Source organism: Leucoraja erinacea, chromosome 15 (genome assembly GCF_028641065.1).
Source record: "Leucoraja erinacea ecotype New England chromosome 15, Leri_hhj_1, whole genome shotgun sequence".
In the NCBI taxonomy this organism is placed as follows: Eukaryota; Metazoa; Chordata; class Chondrichthyes; order Rajiformes; family Rajidae; genus Leucoraja; species Leucoraja erinaceus.
Window position 1 is genome coordinate 37,305,373 of NC_073391.1, and position 13,358 is coordinate 37,318,730.

The 13,358-nt window shown below is 42.0% G+C and overlaps 1 protein-coding gene across 1 annotated transcript in view; it reads right to left on the reverse strand.

The window, feature by feature from the left end:
- The window catches only part of reep3b (receptor accessory protein 3b), a 44,115-nt gene extending 31,485 nt beyond the window's left edge, over nucleotides 1-12,630 (reverse strand). The window contains exon 1 of the mRNA XM_055647188.1: nucleotides 12,402-12,630. Coding sequence (XP_055503163.1) covers nucleotides 12,402-12,433 — 32 coding nt within the window. The 5' untranslated portion in view covers nucleotides 12,434-12,630. The remainder of the gene's footprint in view (nucleotides 1-12,401) is intronic.
- Between the last annotated feature and the right edge of the window lie 728 nt (nucleotides 12,631-13,358).

A 13,358-nucleotide genomic window follows, 5' to 3' on the forward strand; every position in this document is an offset into this window, starting at 1 on the left:
ACCATTTTGTAATTGTGCTAATTGCCTTTTAAGTTCATGACAAACAATAACCTCATTAATTACCATGGTCTGAACTTCATTTTTGTGTTAGTAAAGTGGAGGATACAGGTCACTCCATTCACCACATTGTTCTCCAAAAGTACTGGGAATGAGAATAAATTTAGTTCACAATTCATATACTGAAATCGATACAATAATTTCAAAATGAAGCAAGGATTAGATCTGACCCATATGCCTTTCCTCTTCTACTGCCTAGATGTCACAAGTGAGAGGGGCAGAATTAGGCCATTCGACAATCAAGTCTACTCTGCCATTCAATCATGGCTGATCTGTCTTTCCCTCTTAACCCCACTCTCCTGCATTCTCCCCATAACCCCCGACACTTGTACTAATTAAGAACCTATCTATCTCTGCCTTAAAAATATCCATTAACTTGGCCTCCACACCCTTCCGTAGCAATTAATTCCACAGATTCATCACCGTCTGACTAAATAAATTTCCCTTTGTCAATTCCCAACAAAGAAAATTATTATTGGATGCTTTTCCTTTTTCTTTAATAAAAACAAAATATGGTAGAGTGTATGCTGCCATTTGAATAACAGCGCTCAACTGGCCAGGTCTTTATTCTTTTGCTGCCGACTTCATCCACATCATCCCGACCAGCTACTTTTTTTCCCTATATCTGCAGACATGCCATTGAAACCTGCTGCTTACAGAAAGTCTATTTCATGTCCTCTTACTTGCAGACCTGCACCAGCTTATGGTTCAATAATTATTGAATGTTGTTAATTTTACCCTTCCTTTCAAACTCTGTGACCTTGCTCCTCTGTACCTTGATAATTTCCTTCAACACTACCAGTCCATCCCATCTCAGAATATCTGCAATCCAAGTTTGGCATGTTAAATATCACCAAATTTCTTTGCTATTGACAGTCCTTTAGACTCAAGTGCGACTTGATTGCCCCCCATTTTTACTAGTTCCATATCAAATAACCAGTCCAGTGTGGAATCTACAAATTATCATAAGTAGAGCAAAGGGTACCTGCTGGGATAGGCAAGTGGCAGGGTGGTGGTACATGATTTTTGCTGTTTTCACAGGAATTTCACATATTCGCAAAGGGATTTGAGCCTCTTACATTTAATAACTCCAAGACTGGCAGCTATATCTGCAACTACAAGGTTCCCAAGCTCTGAGCCTCTTTGTCAAAAGTCTCTCCTACCATTAAACTCCTTAACGCTGAAGCATTTGATCGTTTTTAGTCATCTGCCCTGCAGATTCCCATACTCGAACACTGTATAGTTTGATAAGAAAATCAAAGCTTTATATTACAGTTTCTATGTCTTGTTGCTGTGGTAATGGAAGTGATGGTGGGGGTAAATTAACTTAGTTCCACTTTGGAGAGAACACTGCTTGCCATATGCAAAAGAGTCCTCACAGCTGTTTCCAGCTTTTGTTTTTTCCAAAGGAGTTGCAGAAAGTACAACTTTCCTCCAGTGTCCCTTCAAAGCACATTCATCGCCAATTAAGTATTAAAATGCAAGACAGATGTATGAATTTTATTCAGAAAACTCACGAATTAAAAACATGAAAACAAATTTAAAGAACAGACTTCAGATATCAGCCAAAATGGTACAAAAGGAATACAGAATTTTCAAAATACAATTGGTTTCTAAAAAAAATTGTAAATCTATCGTAAAAATCAGTTTTGGCCAGCTGCAGGCCCACGTGCACAAGCAGCATATTCTGTGGGTAAATTGATCATTATGGGAAATACCAGGTCTTTGAGGCGGCTCTACCAATTAATCAGTAACTTCTGGGTGAGAGGTCATTCGATACATTTTGAACAATTCCATTAAAAAATTTACAAAAGAAACTGAATACCACAACCAAAAATACTAGAGGAGCAGGTAAAAAGGCACTTGGAAAAGAATTGCCTTGTGCAACTTGATGATCAACCATAGAAGTAGCAACTTTCTGAACCTCCACATATTACAGCTCAACCTTACAAATATTTTGTTTGAAAAGAACAAAAGATGTTGCAAAATTCCATTGATGGAATGGATGCTCATTTCAACATCTACAAATTTACAGTAAAGCCCCTTTCCCACTTTCCCGAGTTACTCACAAATTCTCCCAAGTTTTCCCCTTGATTCAAACTCGGAGATGCCAGCTGTAGCTCGGAGGCTCCAGCCGCAGGTCCGGTGGACTGTGATATCGGGAGCTCGCAGTCCGGGTGGGTGAGACCGCTTTTCGGAGCTCTCGCAACGCAACTTCTCCAGCCCGTGTCGCGGAGTTGGAACGACACGGAGCCGTGCCGTACATCACCCGACGCGCCTTTAATCGTGCGGAAAATTAAACTCCCGCCGGGGGCTCCAACTTTGAGACATTTAGACCTGGAGAGGGGCCGTACATCGCCCGGCGCAGCCTTAATGGCTGTGGGACGCACCATCGCCCGCCTGGGGTCTCAACATTGGGAGAAAAATGGTGCACAGGGGAGAGAAAAGGCGAGGAGGCGATTCACTGTGATGGATGTTTGTGTGAATTGAATTGTTTGTGCGTCTTGTAGGAATTGTTTTGTTTGTATGGCTGTAGAAACAGAGTTTCGTTTGAGCCTCACTGAGGTTCAAATGACATTGAATAAAATATTGTATATTGTAGGTACCTGGGGCTATTTTCTTCTTTTTTTTTTTTTTTTAAATTCGTGTTCAACATGTTGAAAAAACGTCCCGACTTACCTGATGCCCCGAGTACCTACGGCTGGTATTACGGACCTCTACAAAATATCTACGGACTCCTACGGACATTCTCCGAGTTTGAATCAAGGGGAAAAAATCGGGAGAATTCGTGAGTAACTCAGGAAAGTGGGATATGGGCTTAACAAATCCAGCTTTCTGGAAAAGTTAGGATGCAGTGACCTTTTTTCCAAGTCATTGACAATGTGTCGATAACTAGTATAACTCTGCTTCTCCAACTTGTGTCATTAGTAACCGCAAGAGGAAAAGTATCAATGTCAGCAAATCTTGACTCTGATGTTAATTTCTATACTTCTGTCCACATTGTTAATGTTTGCATCCCACTATACAACACAAAATATTTGCGGTATTGTTTTGTAAATAAAAAATTTAATTTAAAAAACGTGTCAGCCACCAACAAAATAAAACAGAAACAAATGAAAACTTCAATTCATAATCATGTTGGATCTTGATAAAATATTCCACATGATAATGCCAAGTTCTAAGTAATTGTTGCTCAAATGCAGATTTCCCTTGCTCTGATCATTGCACCCAACATGTCTAAATCATTCTGCACCAGAATATCCCAGGAGTACCAATGACACTCATGCACTCCCACACAAGAAAGTCACAGGATCCTGCAGTTTAATTTTAATTCCAATACTGTTGCGCAGCAAGCAGTACAGTGATGGAACTAAATCTACTGGGATTCTCCAGTTTAGCACCAACAAATGTTGTTTCTCCAATTCAATACAAGGTCAAACATAGAAACATAGAAAATAGGTGCAGATCAAGAAAATCAGAGAAAGATGGTGAAGGAAAGAGAATGAGAAAATGTGAGAGAATGAGAGAGAGTGCAAGAAAGCATGAAAATGTTTGAGAGTGAGTGTGAAAGTGAGAGAATGGGAGTGATAGAGAGACAGACAGACAGCGAGAGAGACAAATTCAATACAAGGTCAAACATAGAAACATAGAAAACAGGTGCAGGAGTAGGCTATTCAGCCCTTCGAGCCTGCACTGCTATTCAATATGATCATGGCTGATCATCCAACTTAGTATCCCATACCTCTAGATGGGGCCACATCTAACTCCCTCTTAAATATAGTCAATGAACTGGCCTCAACTGCCTTCTGTGGCAGAGTTCCAGAGATTCACCACACTCTGCGTGAATTTTTGTTTTCTCATCTTGGTTCTAAAGGATTTCCCCTCTATCCTTAAGCCGTGACCCCTTGTCCTGGACTTCCCCAACATCGGGAACAATCTTCCTGCATCTAGCCTGTCCAATCCCTTAAGAATCCCTTAAGAAACCTAGCATAGGACTGGAAATCCAATTCACATTAATGGGGTCACTGCCTGCAGATTACAAAAAGGAAAGTTGAGACCTTTTAAACAATAAATGAACTCAAGTAAAATAATTGCTTTCGAATTACTTTTTTAATTCACTTTAAATTTCATAAAATTAAAGAATATTAAAATCTGTTTGATATATAAACATCAGACATTTATATACTTTAAATCAATCACGTTTAAACATCTTCACAATGTGTCTCCATCTATGCATTCTGACTGTCAAGGTCAGAAAAGATCTCTCCAGAAGCAGGGCCTCAGCAGTCCTCTGCCTGTGACTCAGTTGCTTTGAAGACCCGACTCCAGACTGCACACGTCCAGTTAGATCAGCCCTCTGCATCCAACCCAGCTGAGTACAGACAGGGTTATCAAGAAGATGGAAATGTATGGCTTCACTATCAGAGTGCATTCAAGTTTATTAAAATGTGCACTGTATCATCAGAAAATGTCCCAGGCTGTTGTTAAAAGCACAGGTAATATACCATATTAGATTGTTAATCTTTAATGCAAGATGCTCTTTGTAAAAATAGTAACATTATACTTCACAGTAGCCTGTCTCAGTCAAATTCAATGTCTTTTATGTACCGCCCTTCATCTCAGTCTTCATTTTGCTACTACACTCTGAGCTGCAAGTACATTCATCTACAAAGCATTTTCTGCTTGACATCACCCAGGCAATGCTTGCCAATTTCACAACACAATGTGTAGGGACAGAGGCACCAGATATCAAGAGTTAAGAGAGTAACTGGACACATTGTTCACCTTTACAGACAACAAAGAAAAAAAATCAAATTAGAAAATGCTGAGGACACTCAACAGACTCAGTATATTTGTGGAAACTGGAACAGAATTAACAATTCAAATAGATGACCTTTCATGAGGGGGCTCAACATTTCAGCTTACATTGCAAATTTCCATAGTTTTTTATTCCCAAGTGATCAGGCAGTGATGGATACAATGGACACAGAGGAGACAGATATAATTTAGGTCCCTATTGCGAAGCTAAGAAAAAGGCCTGTTTCCACACTATAAGACCATGACTCGAAGTGAACCAGAGCCACTGCACATAATTCTGTCCTCCTGTACAGTCACACATTCAATAGTTATTTTGCGATTCCATTACAAATGACCTTGCCAGATTTGTTGCCGACAAATGTGAACTTAATTTTTTTGCACTATATACCATTCATGTATTCCAGCGATGGCCAAGTACAATCACAGCACGAGACAAACATACATGCAAGATTTATATTACAATTATAGTATGGGAGCAATAAAAGAAAACTCGACAGCGTCCGACAGACTCAGATATAACAGTAGCTAAAAATAATTGGTGCACTAGACTGCACACATATTCTTTGTTGCGTATAAACTAATCTTCCACCGTTTCATCATAATTTCTAATTTTGAGGTAGAATGATAAGGCATGATGGGGCAGGGAGGGGAAGAGTCAATGCCAGGGAAGAAAACAACAATTACCTGCAGGTATGGAAAAGATAAATAATTGGTAAGTGACACTCAACATACATAAATGTGAGTTAGTAAAATTAGATAATAACTGTAGAGTTATTTAGATAATAACTTTAGAGAGAGCAAGGGAGTCTCTCTATTATACAAATCAGAGTAGAACCAAGACATAAAATAAACCAGCTTGTAGTTATGCCATAGATTAGCAACCCTACAAAATAAACAATCAACCAATCATGCATTACAGATTATTTCTAGTGGGAAATAATTGAAAAGTAGCGAAGTTATGCAAAATATATCCAAACTCAGTTGCGCACCACATTTAAGAGGACAGTTCTGATATTAACTTATTTATTATGTGACAGAGGTAATGAAGCATACAATTCATATTTACAAGATTGATACCAGAAATAGGAGAGAACATCAGGAAAGCACGAACACATATGATGTCATAAATTGAAAATAAAGGAGGTTGGGTTACTGAAAAGAGAGAAATGGTTTTGCTAGAGTGGTTGGAGAGAATCCAAAAAACTCACTGAGGGAATATGGAAGAAATTGACTTACCCAAATAGTGGTAACAATGTGGAATGTACTGCCATTGAGCATGTTTGGAAAAGGGTGGATGGGTGGGGGGGGGAAGAAAGGATGCAAAAGAGGTGGGAGTATTGCACTGCTGATCAGATAGAGCAAAACAGGGAGGATATTCTTGAGAGATTTGCCAATTAGGCTATATGGGTAGAGCCTAGGAATAAGAAGGGGGCAGTCACTCATATAGTTATACTACCCAATAGCAGAAATTAAAACACATATGCAGGCAGATCGTGAAAGGGTATCAAAGCAATAGGGTTTTCACGGTAGCGGATTTTAACTTTCAAACGGTGCGAGTCAACCGACGAGTGATCCCGAGTGAAAGAAAAAAATCAAACTGGTGATTGTCTACGAGATTCCAAGTTTATGTTCACAAGTTTTAACGAGTTCCCACGTGTATGTCTAAGTTTGCCGTTTACTTCTCATTTCTCCGATGTACCAAGTTCCTCTCCCGAGTTCCTCTTGAGCCAACAACGACTACCGACTTGTGGCAAAATCATCACATGGGGACCATCTCTCCAAGGGATGGGCATCCATGCACGATGGGCAAAGTCCCTGCAACCTCCAGACCCGGCAGCACCCGATGGCAAGGCCAGTCCTGCAGCTTGGCATCAACTCGATCAACGTCAGCCAGCCAGCGAGCGAACAGACCATGGGTCCCGTTGAAGCGAGATTCTCAAGCAGTAAGCTATGGAGGTGGAACGGCCAGGAGGCCCGTGGAGAGGACACATGGCTGATGAAGTCAGCCACACAGCTGGAGGAAGCCGGAGAAGAGGTTTGTGCAGGGGATGTTTTCCGGGAATGAACGAAAAGAAACCGGTGTGCGGTCAATTTGCAAGCGTTAAAGAGTAATTAAAAGGCCGGGCGACTTTCGTTCCGGTGACACTTTTCATGGCCTCAGGAAATCCCGAAATGGCTCCCTCCTAGTAATCTAATAAGGTGACCATCACTGCGCCCTTTATATTTATTAAATTTGTAAACAAAGACCAAATTCAGTTGATCGTTAGTCAATATTATTATCTATAATTCTTTGTTACCCTCAGACAAATAACCTTATCATATCTCCCTGATAAATGGCATTGGCCAGAAAACAACAGTATAATCCTGAAGATTGTATAATAGTATGAACAATATTATAATATCTGAAGAAGGGTCTTGACCCAAAACGTCACCTATCCATGTTCTCCAGAGATGCTGCCTGACCTGTTGAGTTATTCCAGCACTGTGTGTGCTTTTGAGTATAATCATCTACCTGGATAACTTCTTTAACACGGAAATAAAACATCTTCATGAGTTGTCCAGGGGCACGATTTTAAAGATAACTGCTGCAGCAACACAGCACTGTACCGGGATGTTGCTGCCTTAAATTTTGTTAAAGCTCTCAAATCTGCTGCCCCAGGCTATTGAAATTGCCTGAAGGCTCCAGCACAAGCCTGGCTGATAGCAAAGTCATAAGTTGGGATTGAACCCGGGCTCTGGCGCTGTGGGGCAGCAACTCTACCACTGTGCAATGTCAGATTCCTGCACTCAGAAGCAAGAGAAAACCAGATGTTTATACAGTTATCGGTCATAGCATTGTTGACACCATTACCAATAACAATTTACATCCCATAGCCGCCCTGGTGGGATTTGAACTTAATAAGAATATATCAGGTATAATTACATTAACCTCCGTGACACTCCGGTATCTCAAGTTGGGAATACTGGGAGGCTGGAAACCCAGTGATGGATGAGCCACGCTTCCCATTACCTGGGAAGACAAACGCTTTCATCCCATCCCAAAATGTCCCCTACGCTCTAGCCGGTCGTGTATGGAAGTTGTGTGGGAAAGAACTGCAGAGGCCGGTTTACACCAAAGGTAGATACAAAAAGCCGGAGTAACTCAGGCAGCATCTCTGGAGAAAAGGAGTAGGAATAGGATTAGGAATAAATTATTGTCACATGTGACGAGGCACGGTGAAATGATTTGCTTGCATACATAATGTATACAAATAGCAGTCACCTACGGCGCTGACAAAGTATGCCGCTCTTCCTATTTATTGTCCCCCACATTTCGGGTCCAGATCCTTCTTCACACTACTGAAATTTCTGTGCTTATTTCCCCACTGTCCTTCATATTCCCCATTTAGTTTTTAGTTTTACAGATACAGCACGGAAACAGGCCCTTCGGCCCACCGAATCTGCACCGACCAGCGATCCTCACATATTGACACTTAAACCAAGCCCATTAACCTACCCACGTCTTTGGAGCTTACACCATTTTCTAATTTGACCTAAATGTTAAAACTTTCACGGTGTAAATATCAGCTGGATATTTAAAATCACGTTCATTTATTTATCAGTATTTTTTGGCATTCAGGTCTGGGGCGGGTTACCGAGCGAAATATATTTTTTGTCCACTTTTTTTCCCCTACTGCGTAGCTGCATGAATTCTCGGGACTGTATTTGACGCTGGTGTATGTGAACTGTCTTCTCTTCCACCATCCCCACTCTCCAATCGGGCGCAGAGTTTAACTTTTGATATGCGTTTGCCGTCCGGTCTTGTGTTTAGTTAAGCGAAACATGTCATTATTCATATCAGGACGCCTTCTGCTTCACGAGCTCTCCGTTAATGTTGAGGAGAATTTATTCCAAATCACAGAGACCGATGCATTTTAACGATGGGCCATAGACAATGCTGATTAAAACCGACAGCTTCCACACATAAACACAAAAAACAACATAAACATACAGATAGTACCCACGAGTTAATATGGTAAACTAACGAGTCACTACGGTAAACTCAGACTACTATGGTATTACAACGAGTTTAAAAGTTTTACATTTTTCCTTCAAGAGTAAATTTGACTCGTGGAAATCTTTCAACATGTTGAAAATTTTTCACGAGTTAACAGTTTCCCGAGTACCTGCCGTTAGCGTTATGAGTCGCTAAGTTACGTCCACGAGCTCCGACGTTCCCTCTACGTGATCGCCATGAGTTTGATTTGTTTTTAACTCGGGATCACTCATGGGTGGACTCGCACCGTGAGAACGGGGTTTTAGGATTGCATTCAGAAAGGTTTTCTGAAGGAGTGTGTAGGGGGGGTCTGACAAGGGACAGGGCTGAACCTGACCATGTCCTTAGGAATGAGGATGGGCAAGTGTCTTTGGCGAACCCTTTGGAAACAAAGACCATAATTCAGTCAGCTTCAAGGTTGTCATGGAAAAGGATAACATTTGTTCCCAAGTTAAAGTTGTAAACTGGAGGAAGAAGAATTTTGATAGCTTACGACAGGACCCTTGAGAGGTTGATTGGGAGCAGCTGCAAGGGGGATAAAAGCGTCTATTAATTGGCGGCTCTTTAAAAGACAAGAGGCAAAAATGGCAAGTTTAAAAGAACACAGGTTAATAAAGGATAATGAAGGTTCAATCAGGGAAAAGGAGAAAGATGTTAGGTATAGAAATTAATATTAAGTCACTTGAAGTTTGCAGGGGATACAGCAACAAAATTAAAGTCAAAGAGGTGCCATAAAATTACATTGTCAAGTAGAATTAAGGTGCATCCTAATACCTTTTAGGTATATTAGAAGCAAGAGGATAGCTAAGGAATGAATACATCTCCTCATGGAGCAGAAGTGCAAGCTATGCATGGAACCAGGAGATAAGAGCGGGATCCTAAATTAATACTGCTCATCCAAATTCAACAATGAGAATGGGAGAATGACATGGAGGCTAGAGATTTAAGGGAGGAATACGCTGATATTCTTTAGTATGTCAGGAAGAAGAATGTGCTAGAGACATTGGGATGAATAAATCCCCTGAGCTAAACAGGATCTATCTCAAGATGCTAAGGGAGGAACTTGCTAGAGCACCTTCATCAGCCACGGTTGAGATACCAGATGATTGCAGGACAGCTAATGTTGTCCACCTGCACTCCCACCTATTTCTCCCTTCTCACCCCACCCCCTGCTCCTTTCCTCCCTCTAGCTTCACAATGCACAGCTTTTCAAACCCGTCACACACTGCTTTTATCTCTGGCCTTTTTTCCAAGCTTCTGCCTATCAACCCCCTCTTGCTTAATTTGTCTTGCCCCTCCCCCTACCAGCTTTCCCCTCCCTCCTACAATCTGTCTGAAGAAGGATCTCGACCTGAAATGTCAACTATCCATGTTCTCCAGAGATGCTGATGGCTGTTACTCCAGCACTTTGTGTCCTTTTGGCACACCTTCAATGACATTTACAAATTTCTACAGATGCACCACAAGAGGATGCATCACAGCTTGGTATTGCAACTGCCCTGCGCAATACTCAAGAAATTGCAGTGAACTGTCAATGTAAACCAGCCTTCCCGACCCCATCCCCTATCAACCTCATCTGTGCTTCTGGTCCCTCAGGAAAGCAGTGGACATAATCAGACTACTCGCACCCCAGTCATTCCCTTTTCTCTCCTTCCCCATCGATCAGAAGATACAAAAAAACTGAAAGGACAAACTGCCAGATTCAGGAAAAGCTTCTTCCTCACTGACTCTTCATTAGACCACTCATATGCCAAGGATCAATTCCTGATCTTCTAATCTACCTTGTTGTAACCCGTCCACATTTTCCATCTTGCTCTCTATGGCAGTGATGCTATATTCTGCACTCTGTTTTCCCTCTCTAGCATATCTGATGCACTAATATATAATATGATATTACGATAATATGATATAGTCTGGATATTACGCAAAACAAAGATTTCCCCTGTATCTCACGTGACAATAATAAAACTATGCGCTTCCACCCCACCCGTTCACAAATGAGACGGCATCTACATCTGTGCCATCTCCAGACTCAATTATTTCAATATTTCTTCAAAGCCTCGTAAATCATTAATAATTACAGGCATCCTTCCTATGTATCTCCTTCAGCTGAGCCATTTTTCGTATTATGCTTTAATTTCTTATTAAACAACGTGGGATGTTAAGGAAATGTAAAAAAAAAAAAATCCCCTCTTGGAAACGTGGACCCCAGAAATATCTCAATTTGAAATAAGAATTCAATTTATCTAACCTATGATAACCAACAGACTCGATGTTATTTATTTAGAACGCTTTAATGGTCGAGAACCAAGCTGGGATCGTGAAGGTCTGCCCCCTGTTACAACTGCGCCAGACACAAAGGACGGCAACATACGAAGAGCATTGCACGATTGATTCACGAGGAAAAAAAAAGTAGTCCGGAGCCACTCAGAGTCATGGATCCCTCTATGCAGCAAGGATCGTTGAAGTTATAAAAGTTAACCCTATTCCACCCAAGGCAAGCCATTGTCGGCTCACTGAACTGAAAATATCCCAACGTAAGTGATAAATCGGCCTTTCGAAATTAATTGCTAAATTTGATAAACAATTCAGTGCTGAAACACTCGTAACGCTCTTGAAACATAAATAACTCTGTTGAGAGGTCATGGGCCTGAAAACTTAACAATCTTTCCCTCTCCATAGTTGCTGACCTGCTCACTTTAGCCGGTATTTGTTTTCATTCCAATTTTCCAACATCTGCAGTTTGTTGGTTTTCCAAACTGCCCTGATATTGTCACCTCACTTGGCACTCTTGTCAGGTAATTATTTACACTGAACTGAAAAAAATCCCAGCGCAATTGTCACAATTGACTCGTTGCTCTTTAAAACGGAAAATGATGGTTAAATGGCTCATTTAAGATCAGTAAGAAACTCTTTTGAGGTGTGGCTGCCTTAAAAGTCATCTGGCTTTGTAAATGGTTAAATAGTTTCAGCGTGAACAATAATTATGGTATTTTTCTTTCCCCTTTTAGTCAGACACCAACTGGTTTGGCATAAACCAGTCCTCTGGCGTATACACTGACTTATAAGGAAGAGCTGGTCTTTAAAAAAAAAAGGGCACAGAGCTGTCACTGAAGATATATAACCTTCTGGGACAGATGGCTTTTCATTGCAAGTGTATTAGCACAAGAAGGTGATATTTGAAGAAGCGCCCAGACCCAAAACGTCGCCTGCCCATTTCCCTTGCCCGCTGAGTTCCTCCAGCACTTTGTGTTGGGATTAAAGTTGTCTATTTGTGGGAAGGACAAGGTTTGGTCCCCACTTCCCAGGACGGGTAGAGGGTTAAACGTTGCCGATTGATGTCAGCTGATGATTCATTACATGCTGAGCCCTTTGGGTGGAGATGCAAAACTCACTCATCCTGGAGCCACTAAGGCCCTTCTCCTCCTCTCTCGCACCGAGCGAGGCCCACAGGCCTCCCGGCGACCCAGGCCCCGCCATTTCCACTTACACCACCGTCCTTGAGATGATCCACGACACCATGGCGTTCCCAAGCCGCGTCGCCGACGGCTCTCGTCGCGGAAGTTGTGTTGTGCTGCCGAACACCGAGCTCCCTCCTCCTTCACCTTCACACACGCTTTATCTCCGACACTCTGTTCGCTGCCAAATCCACTCTGATCCGCCGCCGCTCCCCAACCTCCCGTCAACGACTTCTCCCGGCTGCCGCAGACCCAGTGCCGCTACCATTGGCCAACTGCAACATTGCCCGTGTTACGTTTTGTTTGATTGATCGCAAGGCGTGTCAGTCGGGACATTAACCCGCCCAATGTTTAAGTTGGTAGTGTGCAGGAAGGAACTGCAGATGCTGGTTTACCCCGAAGATAGACACAAAAATGCTGGAACGACTGTCTGTGCGGGACAGGCAGCATCCCCGGGGAGATGGAATGGGTGACGACATTTCGAGTCGAGACCCTTCTTTAGGGAGTTAGGGGAGAGGGAAACTGGAGGTTTGAAAGGGTAAGGTGTGAAAACGACAGATCAAAGCAGACGTTGAACAGCGAAAATGTAGAATGGGTCATTGTTGGATGAGGGGAAGTTGACAACGAGGCATACAACCAGTAAAATTAACCAGGAGGACAGTGAAACTAGTCAGACAAGGGGGAGGGGGACACTTGAAGTTAGATATATCAATATTCAAACTGAAGGTAAACACAAAATGCTGGAGTAACTCAGCAGGTGAGTTAGTCTGGAAAAAAGGAATGGGTGATGTTTCGGGTCGAGACCCTTCTTCAGACTGATGTCAGGGGAGGGGGCGTGACAAAGATAGAATGTAGTCGCAGACAGTAAGACTAGTGGGAGAACGGGGAAGGGGATGGAGAGAGAAAGTAAGGGCTATCTGAAGTTAGGGAAGTCAATGTTCATACTGCTGGGGTTTAAACTACCCAAGCAAAATATGAGGTGCTGTTCC